This window comes from Macaca nemestrina, chromosome 14 (genome assembly GCF_043159975.1).
Source record: "Macaca nemestrina isolate mMacNem1 chromosome 14, mMacNem.hap1, whole genome shotgun sequence".
Lineage (NCBI taxonomy): Eukaryota > Metazoa > Chordata > Mammalia > Primates > Cercopithecidae > Macaca > Macaca nemestrina.
In genome coordinates, this window is record NC_092138.1 from 20,629,616 (window position 1) to 20,652,081 (window position 22,466).

Here is a 22,466-nt window from a genome sequence, read left to right on the forward strand (position 1 = left end):
TTAATGGCAAACATCTGAAAGCTTTCCCCCTAAGATTAGAAGCAATATAGGCATGTCTATTCTCTCAGCATTTCTAGTTCACATTGTACTAGAGGTTCTAGCCAGGACAACTAGGCAAGAAAAAAAGCATCCAGATCAGAAAGGAAGAAGTAAAGTTACCTTAGTTCTCAGATGATACACTCTTTCATATAGAAACCCCAAAAGAACCTACAAAACCATTAGAGCTAATAAACAAGTTTAGTAAGATTGTAGAAACTCAGATAAATATTAAAAAAAAAAAAAGTTAGATTCAACACACCAGCAATAAACAATCCAAAAATAAAATTAAGAAAACAATTCCATTTAAAACAGCATCAAAAATAAAATAGGAATAAGTTTTTAAAAAGAAGTATAAGACTTGCACATTACAAACTGTAAAACATTATTGAAAGCAATTCAAGAAGACCTAAATAAATGGAAAGATGTTGCATTTTCATGGAATAAAAGATAATACTGTTAAGATAGCTACACTCCCCAAATGGAACTACAGATTCAATGCCATCTGCATCAAAAACCCAGCTACCTTTTTTGTAGAAATTGACAACATTTTTTAGGTAACTTAATGACCATTTCTTTTTAGTCTCCTTTTCTGGGTCTTCCTCATTTCCCCAACTTCTAAGAGATGGTGTGCCTAAAAGCCAAGTTCTTGGACCTTATTTTTCTCTTTTCAGTCTCATTCCCTTGGTGATCCAATCTCATGGTTTCAAACACCTTATTATAGGCTCACAAATCTTGAATTTTTACCTCTAGCTTGGATCTTTCCCTTATACTTCAAACTCCTCTACTCAACAATGACGTGATGTCTCCATTTGGATGTCTAAGAGATATTGTAAGCTTAATATATTCAAAAGGAAATGTCTAATACCCTCTCTTTCCCTAAAAAGAATGACAACCTCACCCTTCCAGTGCTACACATAAAAACTTCAGAATTATTCTTCACGATTCTCTTTCCTTCATATCCTGCATCCAATTTATCAACCAATCCTATTAACACTACCTTTAAAATACACGCAGAACATAACCTCTAGTACTGTAATAGTCGAATCACCATTATCACTCGAATCACCATTATCACTCACGTGGATTACTGCAAAAGCCTTTTAAGTGTTGTTTCCACCCTAGTCCCCTGTGGTTAGGCCTCAAGGCAGCAGCCAGCTCACATTTCTCTGGCTCAAAACCTTTCAATGGCCTCTCATCTTAAGCACAAGCCTAAGTCCTTACAGAGGCTTGCCAAGTTCTACGTGATGTGATCCCCTGCATGTTCCCTGGTAACGTCTTTGTCAACTTTCCCCGTTCCTCACTCTACTCCAGGCACACTAGTTTTGCTGTTTCTCAAATAGGCCAAGCATGTTCCTGCATCAGGGCTTTTTAACTGCTGTTACTTCTGCCTGGGACATTCTTCTCACATGGCTCACCCTTTACTTCTTTCAGGTCTCTCCTCAAATATAATCTTACGAGTTAAGCATCCCTGATCACTGAATATGTAAAACAGCAACCCTCCTCCCTACCATTTTGCATCTCCCTACTTCCTTTAATCTGCTTTATTTTTCACCATTTAGCATATCATATATTTATCAGTTGCTTATTTTTGTCTACTCCTCTCCCACTAGAATGTAAGCTGTACAAACACAGGACCATTGCCAGTTGTGTTCATTGCTGGCCCCTCAAATGATCAGAAGTGTCTATATCATAGACAACGCTCCCTAAAATGTGCTGAATCATTATTTACATTTGTATTAGGTAGCTTGTTAACTGTATTCAGATAAAATTTACTTACTTTCATTTTGTCTTCCTGATCTATCAATTATTGAGAAAAATATTAAGTTCTTCCACGATTATTGTACATTTGAAAAGTTCTTACAGTTTTGTCAAGTTGTGCTTTTAAAAATTAAGGCAATTTTACGAACTGAGTAGAAGTTTGAAATTGTTACTATCTTCCTACTTAGTAGTTCTTTTTATCATTACCTAATTACCTTATTTATCCCAAATAATGCTTTTATTGCCTTAATGTCTGTTTCATCTAATATTAGTAAGTACATCCTCTTTACAAATGACAATATTTAATGCCAATCATTCTCTCCCCAAACTGCATTTTATTATTTTTTAATAATTTGTTTCCAATGTTGCTTTCATGTAGCTCAATTAGATTTTCCAATTTATATTTTTACATTTCAATCTTGTAAGCCATTCCTCCTTTTATTTTCAGTGTCTTTTTTCACAAGTACATCCTTTAATAGTTCTTAGTCTTTATTATTTTTTCTAAAAATGTGTCATTATGCCCTCAATCCCTAAAGGTAATACAGTTGGGTATAGAATTATAAGGTTTTAGATAAATGGAAGGTAATTCTAGTAGCTTTTGGCGGAAGCCTTTACATGGTTCAAATTCCTTATGTTTCATTGACTTTTGAGCTTCTCTGACGACTACGACTCAACACATTATATTTATGAAACTAAAGTTACAGGTACAGGAGAATGATTCCTTTTTTCCCCATCTTAATTCTAAATGCCAAAACCAGAAACACTCAATTATGGTAACCAGTATGAAATACTGGCTTAAGAGGAATAGCTCATATGATGACAATACATATCCCTATAGAGCAGAAAGCAAGAGAAAACACAAAGGAAAAAGATTAGGAAGATAGCCACCCACCTAACTTTCTGAGATAGGTCTCATTAACATTAATTTTATCATCTGTTATATGTGTTACAAATTTCTAGGACAGAGGTAACAATAATGAAACTACTAAATTTCAGCCTTACACTAAATTAAATTTGGAGGAAAAAAGAATATGTATTAAAATTACCTGCATAAAGGAAGAGAAAGGGAATGCATATACACTAGTACCCACTTATCCACAGTTCTGCTTTCTGCAGTGTCAGTTATCCATGGTCAACTGTGGTCCAAAAATATTAAATGGAAAATTCCAGAAATAAACAATCCCTAAGTTTTAAATTGCATGCCATTCTGAATAGCGTGATAAAATTTCTTGCCACCCTGCTTTGTCCTTCCTGGGATATGAATCATCCCTCTGTCCAGCATATGCATGCTTTATACACCACCAGTCCATTAGTGACACAGTAGCCGTCTCAGTTAGTTATCAGAATGACTATTGCAGTATCACAGTGCTTGTGTTCAAGTAACATTTATTTTATTTTATTACAGTATATTGTTATAATTGTCTGATTTTATTATTGTTAATCTCTTACTGAGCCTAATTTTAAATTAAATTTCATCATGGATGTGTATGTATAGGAGAAAGCACAGTATATATAGGGCTCGGTACTATCCAAGGTTTCAGGCATCCACTGCAGATCCCTGCAGATCAAGAAGGACTACTATAACAACTTATAACAAAATAAGATAATAAAGGAAGGATGAAGACAAACTTAGTTTGAACCAAGAAATACAAAATGCCATTCTTCATTTCATAAAAAGGATATAGATTATATTTGCTAATTTTATAATTGATATGTATAGCATTAATGTATTTAAACTAAGATAACTGAGTTTGCTTAACTTGCCAAACTGCTCCTGTAAGCATGCTAGGAATGAATGAAAAATAAAGGGGAACTCCATAGGGTTGAAACAATGCAATGGCAGCAACTTAAAAAATATCAAAAAGAATTAGGAAGACCATATGCAACCTGCCATATTGTAGTGCTGATGACTGCTATGGATTGAATGTGCCCCCTCAAGGATTAAGTTGGAAACTTAATCCCCAGTCAGGAGGTGGGGCCTAATTAGAAGAAATTAGGCCATGAGGATCTGCCCCCATGAATGGATTAATACTGTTGCTGTGGGAGTGGGTTCCTTATAAAAGGGTGACTTTGGTTCCCTTTTTTTTTCTTGCCCTCTCTTTGTCCTTCTGCCATGGGATGACACAGTAAAAAGGCCATGGCCAGATGCGGCCTCTCAACCTTGGACTTTTAACTTCCAGAACTGTCAGCCAATAAATTTCTGTTCATTATAAATTACCCAGTCTGCAATATTATGTGGTACGTTATAGCAGCACAAAACAAAGACAATAACTAAATGCCTGAAGCCAAAAAGCAGGTAAGTTTCATTTCTCATGGCTTAAGCATTTTAACGTATATCTTAACACCAAAGAGGATTTACCTTTTTATTCCCTGAAATGTACTGCTAGCCATGTCTATGATGCCTCCAGTTGGCCTTGCTACTGCTCCCACTAAACCTTTCCCAACACCTTTAAAGAAACCAGCTGCTCCTTCTTTTTGAGCTCCTGGAAAAAAAAAAAGAGTTTCTGACAATCGCATCCAAGAATGAAAACAGAATAAACTTAGAAAGACTTGGTAATATACATCACGCAAAGGAACTACTATACTTACCTTTGATTGGTTTTGTAACAATTCCTGTTATGCCACTAACAAATCCCTAGAAGGAAAACACAATTGAAAATTTATAATACTTTTTTATGATGCCTAGAAGAACCAAGTTTGGCTTACGCAAAAAATACAGAGTTCTGCTTTTTATATATCAAAAGAATTAACAGATCTCCTAAGTATTTTATTTAAACAGAATGTTTTTGGAGGCTACTGACATGTTTTATATGCTACCACCCACTGCTCTTAAAATATCCAAATAATAATTTAAGGAGTGAGAATCATGTCTATTTCCTTATTCACAAAATGTAGGTTTAAAAGATATTTCCCCAACTCTTCACAACCCTGTGAAATTTCTTACAGAAACTAAGCCTTTTCCTCCACGAGTGATGCCTTCTCTAAAACCAGCTGGTTGCTTATTCATGGCTTCTCTTCTCTTCTGTTGGTAGTCTTCATCCATGGTCATAGCTGCTACCCCTTTAGCCATAGCACCGGTGATTTTGGAGGCAGCACCCGCTAATCCACCTAACAGAAATTATTTTATCTTTAGTAAAAGTAATGATACCATTACTTTCTAGCACAAAAATATTTGGTAGATATTCTGTTTCTTACCAACAGCTCCACCAACTAGTGCCTTAAGTCCTAGTGCCATTCCCTCCACAAACTCTTCAGGTCCCTGGATGGCTCCCTAAAGGGCCAAATAATAAATAAATGAGTGAGTGAGTTATATACACTTTTAAAGATGAGCTTACAGATATATACGAGGAAAGAGGTAGTAACAAAAATGGATAATTTTGTCCCAGAGGAAGTGATATCAGCAAAAAGTTTCACATTAAAAGGATTCCTAGGGATATTTCTGGATACTGAAAGTGTGAAGGATATATGTTAGAGGCTGACCCTTAGAAAGGAGTATGACAACTCAACAAAGACAGAAAGATGCTTGATCCATATTGCAAGTTTATGAGGAAAATGCAAGCACAGTTCAAACTACTCTTGATAAAAATTTCAAATAAATAAAACACTTTAAAATTCTTAATGCTTTTAATGTTTTTAATTACAGTATACAAAATCAATATTAATTTTACTTTATCTTTTATTCTCCTATACATTTAAAAGTGAAAGTAGGAGGCTTTTTGAGAAAAAGTTTTAAAGGACATAGAACAATCATACTTTTTCCCATTGATTTTTAAGATTGCTTGGCCTGGTGTCAGTCTGCATGATTATTTTTACAGTTCCACACTACTGTGCAAAGCAAGACATGGTGATCTTCTTTCTACTTTATCCACCTTTTATATTCCAAGAGAACACTTACAATTCAGCATAGCTTAACAAAACCTTAAGTTTAAATTTTGAGGAAAAAGGTAAAAATGTCCCCCAAAACCTCTTACCATTGTTTGCTGCAAAATAATGTCCTTTTGTATGTGTGTTCCAAAATGTTTGCACTTATTAACTCAACAACAGAAATGTATTATCTATTCAAAAGTATCAGTGACATATTGCACAACCACAAAAATAACTATTTTACCTGGTAAGGTTCATAAAAGAATGCTTCTACACCTTCAGAAAATTCTCTAATTAAGCCAAATGGATTTCCCAAAACATCAAGTCCAAGAATGAGTACATACATCTGCTTAATGGCCTAAAAATAAAACATGAACATTAATCAATTCAGATGATTAGATCTATTTTTTTTCTTATAGGTTATTTAAAACACACACCCAGTTTTCTCAGGCTAACACCTTTAATGCCAACATCAACTCCTAAATCATCTCATTTTATTAATCACTACTCTTTTTTTTTCTCTTTTTGAGACAGTCTTGTTCTTTTGCCCAGGGCTGGAGTGCAGCGGCGCCATCTCAGCTCACTGCAATCTCTGTCTCACGGGTTCAAGCAATTCTTGTGCCTCCCCCTCTCAAGCTGGGACTACAGGCATACACCACCAGGCCTGGCTAATTTTTGTGATTTTAGTAGAGATGGGGTTTCATCATGTTGGCCAGGGTGGTCTCGAACTCCTGGCCTCAAGTGATCCGCCAGCCTCAGCCTCCCAAAGTGTTGGGATTACAGGCGTGAGCCACCATGCCAGGCCTATTGATTGCTATTCTTAGGTTTTAAAAAGTAATTTGGTATTATAGTATTAAAAATAATATGACATTATACTCATGTAAAGCTCTAGAATATTTAAAATACTTTCACTTTTATAATTATCTGTGATCATTGTCATTACTACCACCATTTTACAGATTGGAGAAACATACAAGTCAGATGATACCCAGGGGTCACATAGTGGGTATATGGCAAAAGTAGGATAAATCCAAATCTCCTGAGTCATGTTCAGTGATCTGTCATACCATAGCTCTATCAGATACTCTGTAAGTTATATCCTAAAACACAAGAGTCTCTCTAGAAGTGGAAAAACATCTGTTAAAAAAATATATCTGGCTGACTTAACTAGTTACGCTAAAAATATCCCATGTTCATCAGTTAGTTACTAATAGTTTCCTTGAACCCATTTTTACTTAAGTGTGATAAATTAGTTAATATTTTATTTAAAGATTTATTTATTTCCAGTCCATGCTGATCCAGAAAAAATTTCTGTCAGTGGCTAAAAAATATAAGGACAAAAAATTCAAATAGTGGTTGAGCTCAATTTCTTTTTACAATTCTGAGGAAAATACGCATGCTTTAATAATTTGAAAATGGCTACTTAGTTCCTCGACAATTCTACATTATATATGTAGAGACACAAAAGGTTTTACTAGTCTGCGTCACTCTGTCGCTTCTGTAAGATAATCTTAGACAAACCTGTTTTGAATAGTGTCTTATGACTTCAGACTGTAGGTCAGATGTTGTATGGAACTGATAGTTGAGTTCAAAAAATGCAAGCCTGAAAAAAGCATAAAAATATATTGTCTGTACATGTGTATGGAGAAAGTATTTTTAATATTAATGAATGGCTTTATTTTCTTTAGAATCCTTCTAGTACATTTTCCCATGCCAATCAGGAAATCTACTTTTTATATACATCTCTGCATATTCTAATCAAAGAACCCTCTAAGAATCTGATAAAAGACATGGATCTTATCTTCAGAAAAGTCACCAGTACACATAAATTTTCATGTAATTTAGAAAATTCTGAGATCCTCTGAATCCCACTCATGTACTACAATGGGATTTCACTAGAACTTTATTTCACCATTCTGTCCTATCATGGCCCACATAGAAAATGTCTGACACACTGATAAAGAGGTTGCTCAAGAATGGCCAGGTTCAGTTACAGCAGGTTTTGCCTGCTTACTTACAACCCCATTCACAGAATATATATTCTAAGATTAGCTTACTTATAACCCATCCATAGTATATACCTGATACAGTAACTGAAAAGCTCTATGCTTCTTGTTGCTAAGTGGAATCCTATTTCTGCTAACGTCATACCTGTGTACTTTTATTTGACACTAACTTAACTTTATCTAGGTTCAGTGTTACCTTGTGTTGGACTTGTTAATTCTTACAACTGTTCTTAATAATCAATTCTAGATGCTACTTGAAATGGTTATTCTCTTCTAAAGTCTCAACTCAGACACTCTGAATCTCTTTGGTCAGCCACTCTATGAGCTTCATTATGACTCACATTAAAATATAAATTCCTGGTTACAACATTTAAAATTGATCCTTTCATTTCCCCTATTATTGCATTCATTCTGTTCTAGTTGCATATGCTTTGAAGAGGCTTATTCCTATTAGCTTTAAAGCCATACATTTCAGACACCATATCTTCGGGCATACACATCCTATCCTTCCCTAAGCCAGAAAGATCTTTCAAAACGTACAACTTGCATGGCCTATGTCTCTTTTTCTTAAGGAAATTATTTAATAATTCTGTAATTAGGGGTGAGCAAACCATACGTTCTGTGTTATTCAGATTGTACCTCACTTAAATAGAAAACCTCATTTTGCCTATGATCTGTAATGTACTTTACACACTTTTTCATTTATGAAATTTTTAGGTACATATAAAATAGAAATATTTTCATCAATTTACAGATTTGAATATTAAACATACTTAAAAACGACATCTTGTACATCTGTCAGTGTGGCACCAATACTCTTCAGCAAAAGATTTAAAGAATGAACTGGAATCAGTCCTCCATTTTGTTTTGAATCTTTAGCTTCTTCTCCGCCCGAACTCAGTGAAACACTTAAATGTAACTAAAAAGATAAAGAGATATATATTTAAAAGTATTTTCTTCATATTGACAATTTTAACTCTTAAAAAACAGTTTAATTTTAAATTCACTACACCATAAATAAGATTTCAAAGTTATCTGGATTATGTTAAAATTACTAAGTAGAAATATGAAGAAATTTAAAATCTAACATAGCTCTATTTAAATCTTCAATTCAACAATTTAAGATTGCATAATATTTAATCCTATCCCATTCTTTTGGTAAACCTAAGAAAATACTAATTTTTATATATTTGTTAATAACATTAAAAATCTAAAAGTTGAAGCTGTTGAAAATGATGCAAATACATATGGTCCCAACTTATGATGGGGACCATATGTATATGAATTATGTCTGACTTATGATTTTTCAAGTTTACAATGCTGTAAAAGCAATACACCTTCAGTGGAAACTGCACTTTGAATTTTGATTCAAAATTCTTTATAATAACTTTATTAGAAAATAGGTTTTGTGTTAGATGACTGTGCCCAGTTGTTTTGAGCATGTGTAAGAGGCTAGGCTAAGCTTTAATGTTCAGTAGGTTAGGTGTATTAAATGCATTTCTGACTTAAAAGATTTTCAACTTATGATGGTTTTACTGAGACGTAACTCTGTCATAAGTTGAAAGGCATTTGTATTTCCAAAAGTGTATGTTTCAATTATTTCACAAGTTAATAGCCAGTTAAAAAACACTTCTGTATTGTATTGCACATACATATATTAACCATATATGTCGAGTATATGCAATACTCTTATTGTATTGCATATACTCGACATATATGGTTAATAATTTTCTTCAATTATTTGTATAATTAGCTTATAGGAATTTTGCATTAAAAACTAACTTAGATTTGATACCATTCAATCTTCAGTTCTTAGGGCTGCTTTAAAAATTACTTTAAAACTAATACACAAATCATCATATGCAAAATTTTGAAAACTGTCACCTAACAGCTTAACAGAAAATCAAGGTAAAATAATGTTAGGTCAAATTATAAACATAAATACATGCTGTAGGTGACTCCACATGATAAAAAATTATTTAAAAATAAATAAAAATGTAAAAGGGTAATTCCTTTGTTAATTAGTTTAATTGTAGATTTACCGATTTTATGTGTTACTAAAGAACACAATATAAATGCTACATCAATTTGCTATTACCTAGATTATCAAGGACAATAAAAACGACTTTCTCCTACCTTGAGAGGAGATATATGAAAATATTCATAGAGGCTGACTTGTGATTGATCTACTAATGAGGCTGTTTTATATTCTTCTTTGAAAGCTTCTATATCTTTATGAAAAAGCTCAACCTATAAAAGGAACACAAAATACTAAAACTAAATGGAACTACCTGCATGAGATATTTAAGCAAATAGCAGACACACTGCCAAAACTCTTCTATAAGATCTAGACTCACTTAACATTGCTTATGATTGCCTTAGAAGGGAAAGTAACATCTCTATCATTAGGATAGTTCTGTCTGCCACTGACAAACTGACAAGCATTATCTTCTATATTTCTACCCAAACCATTAAGACACTAAGCTTTTCTCCATGTGACTATAAATCTTATCCCAAAATGACACTAATCCATACCATCAACACTCTCTTGGGTATATTCGTTTTTTTAAACATAATCATACAGTCGACTTGTATTTTGTAGTCTACTTGTAATTGCTTTAATGCAACCTACACAGACCAGTAATATAATAAAATAAAGAAGGTGTTGAAAATAATTTTGTATTAATTGATTAGTGGTTTCATTATTGATATTCATCAGTACTTCTCTATATGCTCAGACTGAAGTAACTTCAATATGTTGAAAAATGGGCTCCCAGATTATTTTAACATATTCATAAAAACATAAAAACGATAGCCTTATAAAAAGTATATTTGGAAATCAATTTCTGAGATGACAGTATGGGAAGCTCTCCAAACCAGCACCCCAGCTAAACTGATAAAATTTAAACAACAACAACAACAACAGCAGCAGCAACAAATTTAAGGCCTCTAGGAATGGTTGCAAGGTCATAAGCAAATGAAGAAACATCTATTTAAGAAAACCTAAAAAATTTGGTAAGAAAAGTGAACCTGTGGTATTTTAACAAAGGCCATTCCCTCTGTCCCCTCTCCCAGACTAATGAGCCAGAATTCTACTCTAGACTACTATACCCAAGAACACAGAGCTCCTTTTTGGCCCAGTTGTCAATTGGAGGATTTTCTTCCTGGGAAGAACAGGATGTCAGCATTTTTCATCCTGTTCCCAGCTACCTGCTGCTGAGGTTAAGTTATGGTTGAGTGCAATTGTGAGGTGGGGGCTTCCTTTATGGTTTTTTGTTTGTTTTGTTTTGTTTTGAGACGGAGTTTCGCTCTGTCACCCAGGCTGGAAATGCAGTGGCACGATCTCAGCTCACTGCAACTTGAGCCTCCTGGGTTCAAGCAATTCTCCTGCCTCAGCCTCCTGAGCAGCTGGGATTACAGGCACCTGCCACCACGTCTGGTTAATTTTTGTATTTTTAGTAGAGATGGGGTTTCACTATGTTGCCGGGGTGGTCTCGAACTCCTGACCTCAAGCGATCTGCCTGCCTTGGCCTCCCGAAGTGCTGGGATTACAGGCGTGAGCCACCGCACCTGGCGGGGCTTCCTTTCTCTGTCCAGCCTCTGTGCATGGTAAAAAAGCTCTGCCTTGGGTACAGAACCACTGAGAATACTAGAGTTGTGATCACCCTTGCCCAGGCCTGTAACGTGCTGGTTCCATGCTAGCCGAGGCAGGCTGAGATCATCTCAGTCCGCTGCTCCTCTTACCCCACCACACATAGTGCTCAGCTCCTAAACTGGGGTGTTACTCAAATAGAAGGGTGTCACAACTGTCCCCACCGCCAGCTTCAGAGGCCTGGGTTAGAGGTTTTTGCTGATGCGGAAAGTAGGTTTTAAAACAGATCACTATTAATCTCTTCCCAAAGGAACTAATTTCATTTATAACACAGAGTGCAGTTCGAGCCTAAGGGTGCTCTCAGAAACAGCCGATGTGGTGAAAGACAACTAAAAGGAAAGTCATTGATTTATAGAAGATACTGGCTAATCTGTAGACCTACTAGTTTGCAGGAGAAAATCAGAGAAAGTGACAAATAGAAGGGGTTTTCCTGGAGTCAGAATGAAAAACACAGAAACATGGTGAAACCCTGTCTCTACTAAAATTACAAAAATTAGCTGGGCATGGTGGCACATGCCTGTAATCCCAGCTACTTGGGAGGCTGAAAAACGAGAATTGCATGAACCCAGGAGGCGGAGGTTGTAGTGAGCTGAGATTGCTTTTGCAGCACTGCACTCCAGCCTGGGCAATAGAGCGAGACTAGGTCTCAAAAAAAAAAAAAAAAAAAAAAATCAATTAATGTAATAAAACATATCAATAGAAAACCCAAAAATTGTACAATCATCTCCATAGATGCAGAAAAAAGAACAACAAAATATATAATCATAATTTAAAAAACACTCAACCAACTAAGAAAAGAACTTCCTGAACCTGAAAAAGGATGTCTAAGAAAAACCCAGCGTCAACATCATACTGAAAGACTGAAAATTTACCCTCTAAGATCAGAGGCAAAACAAGAATGTCTGCTCTTGGCATTTCTGTTCAACGTGTCACCAGTTTCTAGCCACAACAACTACCGAAGAAGAAGAAACAAAGGCATTCAGATCAGACAGAATGAAGTAAAACTACCTCTCCTCTCAGATGACATGATCTTACGTATAGAAATCCCAAAAGAATATACGGAACAACAATTAGAGCTAACAATTCAGTATGGTTGCAAAATACAAGATCAATATAAAAAAACAACTGTATTTTTATACAGTAGCAATAAACAATCCAAAAATGGAATTAAAAAATCAATTTTATTCATAATACTATAAGAAGAATATAATACATAGGAATAAATTTAACGAAAAAAGTGTAAAACTTATACTCTGAAAAAAAAATTAAAAATCTACATAAATGGATAAACATGTCCTGTTCAAGGACTGAAAGACCTAATACTGTTAGGATGGCAATACTTCCCAAATTGATTTACAGATTCAGTGCAGTCTCTATCAGATGTCCAGCTGACTTCTTTGAAGAACCTGACAAGTTGATTCTAAAATTCATATGAAATTCCAAAGGACTCAGAACAGCCAAACCCATCTTGAAAAAGAAGGACAAAGCAGGAAGATTCATATGTCCCAATTTCAAAACTTAATACAAAACGATAACTAAGACAGTGTGCAGTGCACAAGGACAGATGCATAGATCGATGGAATAAAATCATGTGTGTATTCTTAACTGATTTTCAACTAGGGTGTCAAGACCATTCAAAGAACAAATAGTCTTTTAAAGAAATGGTAATAGGACAACTGGATAGCAACATGCCAAAGAATAATTCGGATCCTTATACATCATATACAAAAATGAGCTCAAAATTGATCAAAGACCTAATCATAAGAGCTAGATCTTTAAAACTCTTAAAACGTTAAGACTAAATATTCCTGACCTTGGATTTAGCTAAGGATTCTTAGAAACAACACCAAAAGCATGAGCAACAAACGAAAAAATAATTTGAACTCCATTAACTTTAACTTTTGATCCTCAATAGACAACATCAAGAAAGTGAAAAAGCAACACATAGAATGAGAAAAAATATTTGAAAATTATATATCTGATAAGAGATCTGTATCGAGAATATACAAAGAACTTTTATAATAAAAAAGACAACCCATTAAATAATAAGCAAAGGATCTGAATGGACATTTCTCCACAGAAGATATGCAAATTAACTAATCAACATATTAAAGATAATCAGCATATCAAAGATGCTCAACTTCATTAGTCATCAGGTAATTACATGTCAAAACCACAGTGAAAAACTATTTCACATTCACCCACTATGATTGCTAGAATCAAAGACAGATAATAACAAGTGTTGGAGATAATATGGAAAAATCAGACCCCTTATACGCTCTGGTAAGAATGTAAAATGGTAGAGGCACTTTACACAACTGTCTAACAGTCCCAAATGATTAAATATAAGGTTACTATGTGATTGAGCAATTCCACTCCTAATAAATTTTATTTCTTTTGGCTATATACCTAGGAGTGGAATTGCTTAATCACATGGTGATTAAGTTTAAATAAAGTTTCATTTAAGACTTTAGAGTTTTTGTCCAATAAAAACTTGTACACAAGTATTCATTACATTATCCATAATAGCCAAAATGTGTAAACAAACAACCCAAATGTCCATTAACAGATAAATGGATAAACAAAAAGTGGCCCATCCACTTTTTGATATGAAAAAAGTGACATAACGGAGTATCACTTGACCATAAAAAGGAATGAAGTACTGATATATGCTACAACATAGGTGAACCTTGAAAGTATCATGCTAAGTCAAAGAAGCCCTTCACAAAAGACTACACAGTGTATGACTCTATTTGTATGAAATATTCAGAACAGGCAAACCTACAGACACAAAGTGTATCAGTGGCTGCATAGGCAGTTACTTTTGGGGATGATGAAAGTGTTCCGTAATGGGAGAGCGATGATGATTGTACAACTTTGTGAATATATTAAAAGTCATTGAACCCTATCCTTTAAATGGGTGAAATGTATGGTATGTGATCTACACCTCAATAAACTCTTATTAATTTGCTCTTTCTCCACCCATGAATCTATGAGGGCAAGTAAAAAAGAGACTATATCTGACCTACTTTATAACTATGATTTTATGGTCTTCCAGTCACCAAGATGATACCACCTTTTAATTTTCCTATCTTTTCGCTCATTAAATATCCTGGACATACCCTAAATTTCTAAATTATTAATGAAAGTGAAAGCAAAGCCAAAGTAATCCAGGGAAATAAAAGAGGAAAAAAGTGATGTGAACATAATAAATTATCCTTTTCTACCTGGTATTCACCCCAAGCCTTTCCTTCTGTTTGCTGATTTTCTGTCATCAGAAAACAAGATTTCTAAAAAGGTGGCCGGGCGCGGTGGCTCAAGCCTGTAATCCCAGCACTTTGGGAGGCCAAGACGGGCGGATCACGAGGTCAGGAGATCGAGACCATCCTGGCTGACACAGTGAAACCCTGTCTCTACTAAAAAAAAATAATACAAAAAACTAGCCGGGCGAGGTGGCGGGCGCCTGTAGTCCCAGCTACTCAGGAGGCTGAGGCAGGAGAATGGCGTGAACCCGGGAGGCAGAGCTTGCAGTGAGCCGAGATCTGGCCACTGCACTCCAGCCTGGGCGGCAGAGCGAGACTCCGTCTCAAAAAAAAAAAAAAAAAGATTTCTAAAAAGGTATGTACCACAAGAGAGTAATAAAATTTGTTTAACTGTATTTTTTAAATGGGACAAAATCATTTTAATGTCTTTAAAAATTTATAATAACCTTTTTTTTTAAAGTTCTCCTTCCCTAATCCTTTCCATCAAATGTTATTATTTTAAGTCTTACCTCTGTATTTTCAGTTACCTCAGCTTCTGTCATAAGGTCTGTTAAAGCATAGATAAACCCAAGATCTAACCTGAGATCCATTTCTTGAATCAATACTTTGAAATACCTATATTACAAAGAAGAAAAGATGTTTTAAAAATCATCAATTAACAACTGTATTACAAAAATTAGATGAGAAAAAAATATGAGATCAATATTACAACTCTGAAACTTAGGACTACTTAGTTGACTAAATTTTAAAAAATCATGGAACACTGTTAATAACAGCAACAAAGTCAAAATATGAAAATGGCCATAAAGAGGAAATGGATAAGTAAACTGCCATACGGAGTCATAAAGCAGAATATTACACATTAGTGATAATGAATAAACTATGGCTACATACAACAAAATGAATAAATTTTAATAAAAATGTTGAATGAACAAAAGCAAGTCCCAACATTTATTTCCAGTCTGAAACAATTTTCTAAAAATTAAAAAATTAAAACTAAAAGGCATAATGTTTAGGTACACATGCACAATAAAACTATATTTTAAACAGCAAGGAAATAGAGTTTATCTTGATGATAAGGAAGGGGAAACTAGATAGACATTATTACATAGATGTTTCAGTCCATCCTCCATTTCTTGGAATGGGTAGTGAGTGAAGATGAAAATATTATTGTTTTCCTTTTTCAAAACAATATATGATTATAGACAACCGCAAACAAAAAACAAATACATATACAAGAGAATAAATATTCAAAATCCAGAAACGACGACTGGAAATACCTAGATGCATTTCATCCAGAGCCCCCCTCCTTTTTTTTTTTTTTTTTTTTTGAGACAGTCTCGTTCTGTCACCCAGGCTGGAGTGCAGTGGTACGATCTCAGCTCACTGCAACATCTGCCTCCTGAGTTCAAGCGATTCTTGTGCCTCAGCCTCCTGAGTAGTTGGGACTCCAGGCACGTGCCACCACACCTGGCTAATTTTTGTATTTCTAGTAGAGATGGGGTTTCACTGTGTTGGCCAGGCTGGTCTCGAACTCCTGACCTCAAGTGATCCGCCCGTCTAGGTCTCCCAAAGTGCTGGGATTACAGGCGTGAGCCACAACATTATAATAGATTTTTTTATTTGACCTTTATAATTAATATGCTTAAATCTTTGACTTGTCTAACATTTAAAGAGTATAAACAATTCATATATTTAAATCAAACATTAAATAAATATACAAGAACTGTATTAAGACACTTACTTAATACGTGATATCTGGGAATGTCCTGCAGATCTCATGACAATACTGACATCTGTAAAGGGCTTTGGTGCTGTAAAGGTTATAAACATAATTTCTCCCGTGATGCTTTAAGTAAAAAGTAGGCATTTTCTTCCAATATACACCACAATGGAAAATCATTTACTAAATAATAAATATCAGTTAAAATTACTGATATTGGCAAGATCTATTACAATCTTAATTTCAGACTCCAGCATTGTTTTTAAAACTATCTATAGTCACTCTGAAGATAACTAATTCTACAATTAGCGGTTTAGAAGTATGCATTAGAATCACCAGGGAAACTGTGAAAACAGATTCTGGGGACTTGCTCCGGACCTCTAGGTGGAAGGGCTTAGGCATTATACTGGCCAAAAAGCTTTTGAGCGAGTTATAAAGAGTATTCCCCGCGAGATACTTTAGAGGTAGTGGTGTGGGGTGGAGGTAGGAAAGCAAGGGGAGAAGCAAGTTAAGTAGGGTGGTGAGGAGGGAAGAGAAAGTAGGGGGAAGAGGGATATGCAGGAAAGAAGAAAGGCAAAGGGAAAGAAAAGGGTAGAAAGGACTTGTCAGTTATTCTTATTTGGAGAACATAGGACAGTTTCTGCTGTTAGAAAACACTCTAGATTTGAACTTCCTTATTGTTCATTCAAAGGTTTTAAAGGATTTTACATCACAGGTTTACAGATTATCTGCTTTTTAAATTAACGTTTCTAAAAATTTCAATATATGTTTCTAATGAATCTTTTCTTCAAGATTTACTCAAAATCTTATCAAAGTTAGTTGTGTACAGTACTTGCTGGTCCTTTTTCAAGCAGTTTAATTTTCCAATGATCCTATAAAAATTAAACCCAAGAATGGTTTCACTTCATATTTTTATAGTAAAGTAAATCAAACAGCTAATACAACTGCTTTTATGGAAATCTAAAAATAAAAACAAACCTGAATCCATGGTGACCGACTTTGGAGGTTTAACAGGATAAAACACAAAGGGAAATACAGCACCATGTATCTGATTTTGGATCTAAGAAAATAAAAACATGTCAGTATATTAATATGTCAATTATACAACCTGACCAGAATAACAGGATTTAAAAAATAAAAAGAATCACAAAGTCTACCTAGCCCTGGCCAAGCGCGGTGGCTCATGCCTGTAATTCCAGCACTTCGGGAGGCCGAGGCGGGTGGATCATCTGGGGTCAGGAGTTTGAGACCAGCCTGGCCCACATGGTGAAACCCCATCTCTACTAAAAATACAAAAATTAGGCAGCCGTGGTGGCGCACACCTGTAATCCCAGCTACTTAGGAGGCTGAGGCAGGAGAACTGCTTGAACCTGGCAGGCAGAGTTTGCAGTGAGCTGAGATTCTGCCACTGTACTCTAGCCTGGGCAACAGAGGGAGACTGTCTCAAAAAAAAAAAAAGTCTAGCACAACACTGAAACTGAATACTAGATAAAGCAGACTGTGGGAATAGATCTGGTTTCTCATTGTGTTCCTTTAGAATACAATTTTGCCTATATTTCCAGAAAGACTTGCCTGTATTCTGTAGATTTGAATTCTAAATGATGATTGATGTGCAGATGTGTTATATTCCACTTTTAATGCTGGAAGATAATTTCTTCGTAGAGCTATTACACGTGGCTGCAGAATTTTCATGTTATGACCAGTAGGTGTTAAGCGAACCTGAAAAATATATCCCCCCAAGTGAAAACATTAATTTATCTATAAATGACTACAATTAGAAATTCATACCAAAAACTCACAGTAAGCTAAATCTTTGTATTGGTTTAGACTTAGATCTTAATAACCCATGTCCATAAAATTCACATATTCATATAATTCTTACAATGCTTCGCTGTATCACTTTTTACATAAATGTACTAAAATTTATACAATAAAAATGAATAAAGGAAAAATAAAATACTTAAAGAAAGTACATTGAAAAAACAAAACATTTTTAAGTTTCCTGCTAACCCAAAGAGCAGACCATTAGCATCTAGCATCTTAAAAGAATGTTTTCTTTTCTTTTTTTTTTTTTTGAGACAGAGTCTTGCTGTGTCACCCAGGCTGGAGCGCAGTGGGGCCATCTCAGTTCACTGCAACCTCCGCCTCCCGGGTTCAAGGGATTCTCATGCCTCAGCCTCCTGAGTAGCTGGGATTACAGGTGCCTGCCACCATGCCTGGCTAATTTTTGTATTTTTAGTAGAGACAGGGTTTGCCATGTTGGCAAGGCTGGTCTTGAACTCCTGACCTCAAGTAATCTGCCTTCCTTGGTCTCCCAAAATGCTGGGATTACAGGTGTGAGCCACTGCACCCAGCCTGATTTCTTAATATAGATAACCACCTCTTTAAAACATTTTATACAAGGTATGTATGACATGATTGATTATTTTGTTTTATAAGGAAGCCAAACTTCCCTTACATTTCACTAGTGATTCACCAAACTACAACAGATACAAAATTAAAACTTCACATCAGTACTTAAAAATATTACCGGAATGTTAGTGTCCAACTCAATAACCTTATCTTCTGAAGGTGAAGATTCAGTATATTCCTTAAATTCTCTCTCTAACTTCTCAGTGTGCTTTACACTCATTGGCTTCCATCTTGCCTTCTTCTTGGGCTTTGTCTCCCAAACCACATCAGAACTTATATAAGAAAGCAAAGATCATAGTATTTAATACTAACTTATTAACATATTTATTTTAACTGGTGTATTACATGAATTACAATACCTTCAGTAAAATTTTACAATAGCCTCAGTTACAAGTGAGCATGTTACAAATTTAAAAACATGAATTCATTCAACTACTACCTATTAAGCTACTACTCACGCACTATTCTAGGGGTTAGGGCTGTCTGTATCAGTGAACATCTCTGTCATTCTGGAGCTTCATTTTCATTGGGGAATGAAAATGAATAGTAAACAAAATAAATTAGTAAAATTTAATATGTAGGAGGTGAAAATGCTTTTGAAAGAAGAAAATGTAGACAGGGCAAGGGGGATCTGGAGAACTGGAATATGTAAAGTGGTGGGGTCTGCAATATTACAACAGAGTGGCCAACGGGGGACTCACTGAGAAAGTGAGATTTTGGCAACCTTAAAAGAGCTGAGAGAATTATCCAGCAGACAAGAGGAGGAAAACATTTCAGGTAGAGAGGCCTGCTAAAGCAAAGAACCTTAAGCAGGAGGCACACTTGCAGTATATGAAGAAGAGCAAGGAGGCTGGCATGTCAGAAACGCATTAGGAATAGAAAATAAAGTAAGACTTACAGTGGGGGAGCAAATAATGTAAGGCCTTGTAGACCACTGGAAAGACTCTGAGTTTTATTCTGAGTGATATGAGATACCACTGATCGGTTATAAGACAACTAGCAACATAATCTGACTTACATTTTGCTAAGAATATACTCTGTGTTGAAGTGGATGGAAAAAAAAGAGTGGAGTCAAGACTAGAAGCGGGAAAACTTGTTAGTTTACTACAGTAAACCAAATGAAAAATGGTGATGGCCCTGATGAGGCTACTGACAGTGACATATTAGAAAAGTGGACACATCTATGTGCCCTTTGAAGGTAGAACTAGCACAGAACTTCTTGATGAACTAGGTCTGGGGTGCAAGATAAAGAGAGGAATCAAAGACAATTTCAATATTTTTGGGCTGCATAACTAGAAGGAACTATTTTTGATTAACTCTGATTGGAAAGCAGGTTTTGGTAGAAGGAGAAAATAAAAAGTTTGGTATATACATATGAAGTTTAAGAAGCCTCTTAAATATCTGAACAGAGATTTTGCATGCACAGTTGGATATACGAAGTCTCAAGGTCAGATGACAGGTGGTGACAGAAGACATACATAAGAGAGATATTCTGGGCAGTATTTGAAATCATAAAACTGAAATCCACAAGAGAAAAAGACCAGGCCTAAGAGCCTCAAGGCATTTGGCCAATGTAAGCAGTTGAGGGAAGACAAGGAACCAATGAATGAGACTGGATAGGAAGAAAAACCAAGACAGTGAGGTATTCTGGAAGTCAAGTGAAAGACACTACATCAAGGAGGGCTCTGTGTTAAATGCTATGAGGTAAAGACCGATAATTCTACACTGGATATGGCATTACGGAGGTCACTGATAATGCTGACAAAACCAGTTTCATGGTGTTTTGAAAGCAAAATCCTGTTTGGAGTGGTTAAAGAGGAAAATGGATGAAAAAGAATTGGAGAACACAGGATATGTTAAGTTCCTTTGAAACAGACAGTACATTTGAGGAGTTTGGTTATAAATGCAAACAAAGAAATGAGCAACAGGTAGCAAGGAAAGTAGGTTCAAGAGAATTTTTTATGTTGAGAGAAGTAACACTGAAACAATTCAGTAGACAGCCAAAAGCTGTTGACTTAGGAGAGATGAAGAAAAGGCCTGCTGGAACAATGTCCTCAGGTAGGTAGGAGGAAATCAAGTACAGTGCAAAAGTAGAGAAAAATCTGTTTAAACGGGAGCACATATATCTACTGCAAACTGTTGGGAGTATGTCAGTACAGCAAGTAGTATGCAAATGCCAGTAGATAGGAAGCTGTGATACTAGGGGGTGAGATGGGTCTCTGGATGTTTGCTTTTGACTGCTTCAATTTTTTCAGTGAAGTGGGATGCAAGGTAGTAAGCTGAGAGAATGGGGGTTTGAGGGGAGACAAAGTATAAAATAGTTATTTAGGATACAGAGTGTGAATGGAAGAAATCTAGTTGTACTGAAATTAAAATGCTGCAAGGCCTATAGACTTTATTCTGTTTAAATATTTAAGTTGTTTAATTTTATTTAAGCATTCTATTTGTTTATTCCTTATAGAACTTATATTCATTTAATAAATAGAAAGGTAGAGACCACATATTATTCATCTTTGCATTAACATCACTTAGCTTAGAAGATAACACATAATAGGTCTAAAGGTCTTAAAAATCTATGGTGTATTTTATCTATTTAAATAGTAAAAACATTTTTTGAGAATAAAAATCCTTAAGAAAATAGATTTTAATATTCCTTTTAAGATGGCATTGATTAGATTCAATAAGAGGTCAGGGGCACATATAGATTAATGTACACAGAAAACTAAATTTACATCTGTATCATATACGTTTATATATATTCAAGAATTTAACTCAAGTAAAGGATTAAAATTACATTATCCTGGTTATATAGAAGAAATATTCTCACATTAAGCACTAATATATGTAAATTAATTTAAACTTAACTGTTTATGAATAGGAATAATAAGGACATAAGGGAGAGACAAAAGATTTAATGGTGATGTCTTATATGAGAAATGATAAATACAGTGATTATTATTAGATCTTATTAGATCTTAAAGTGCCAAGGTCAAATTAGAAAGTGATTGTCTTTATGTTAATCCTCCAAAAGCTACAGCATATGTACCCTGAACTGTGCTGGATGGTAATGGAAAATGAACTAAGCATTTTGTATGATATGCAAAACATACTTTTGGTAAGTTGAATAAATATAACTTTTTAGATAAGTGGAAGGATTAACATAAGGAGTTTATAAATTTGATTTCTGCCATATCTTTATTTCAAAAGGCAAAACATTCCCTCAAGCACAGTTAAAATTAGCATTACCACAGTGTCAATGAATAGTCAAAGCACAAAACTGAAACGAAATCATTTTAGATTTTACAACAACAGTTGATGGGTGCAGCACGCCAACATGGCACAAATATACATATGTAACAAACCTGCACGTTATGCTCATGTACCCTAGAACTTAAAGTATAATAATAAAAAAAAATAACAATAAAAAAAAAGATTTTACAACAACAATTTCTTAACAATTAGAAACTGATCATTTAAATGTATCCAAAATTTAATGCATCTAACCTTGTGATGCCTATATAGGCTACTTCTTGCTTCGTGTAATTGTTGACAAGAGAAATTCCAACATCTTGTAATGCCACTGCAATTTCTTGCTCTGCTAACTCTGCTTTCTCACTTTCATATGTTACTTTAAATACCTTTGGATCTTCAGTGAATAAAATAATGCGTTGTAAACCTTCAAAGAATGAAACTAAATAAATAGTCTTTTTCCCCAAATCTATAGGCATCATCATATCCTAGAACAAAAC

The 22,466-nt window shown here is 34.9% G+C and overlaps 1 protein-coding gene across 4 annotated transcripts in view; it reads right to left on the reverse strand.

Annotated features, from left to right (window-relative positions):
• Positions 1 to 22,466, reverse strand: part of LOC105498962 (vacuolar protein sorting 13 homolog A) — a 246,971-nt gene that overhangs the window by 42,234 nt on the left and 182,271 nt on the right. For all 4 annotated transcript variants that reach the window (XR_011612428.1, XM_071077637.1, XM_071077638.1 and 1 more), the window contains exons 54-67: positions 22,222 to 22,454; positions 18,836 to 18,989; positions 17,878 to 18,024; positions 17,284 to 17,365; positions 16,327 to 16,396; positions 15,092 to 15,197; positions 9,804 to 9,917; positions 8,441 to 8,586; positions 7,183 to 7,264; positions 5,906 to 6,019; positions 4,993 to 5,068; positions 4,742 to 4,905; positions 4,387 to 4,432; positions 4,157 to 4,280 (exon numbers count right to left, since the gene is read on the reverse strand). Coding sequence is in view for 3 of the 4 variants with exons in the window: in XM_071077637.1 (XP_070933738.1) it covers positions 4,157 to 4,280; positions 4,387 to 4,432; positions 4,742 to 4,905; positions 4,993 to 5,068; positions 5,906 to 6,019; positions 7,183 to 7,264; positions 8,441 to 8,586; positions 9,804 to 9,917; positions 15,092 to 15,197; positions 16,327 to 16,396; positions 17,284 to 17,365; positions 17,878 to 18,024; positions 18,836 to 18,989; positions 22,222 to 22,454 (1,658 nt within the window). In the remaining variant the exon portion in view is untranslated. The remainder of the gene's footprint in view (positions 1 to 4,156; positions 4,281 to 4,386; positions 4,433 to 4,741; positions 4,906 to 4,992; positions 5,069 to 5,905; positions 6,020 to 7,182; positions 7,265 to 8,440; positions 8,587 to 9,803; positions 9,918 to 15,091; positions 15,198 to 16,326; positions 16,397 to 17,283; positions 17,366 to 17,877; positions 18,025 to 18,835; positions 18,990 to 22,221; positions 22,455 to 22,466) is intronic.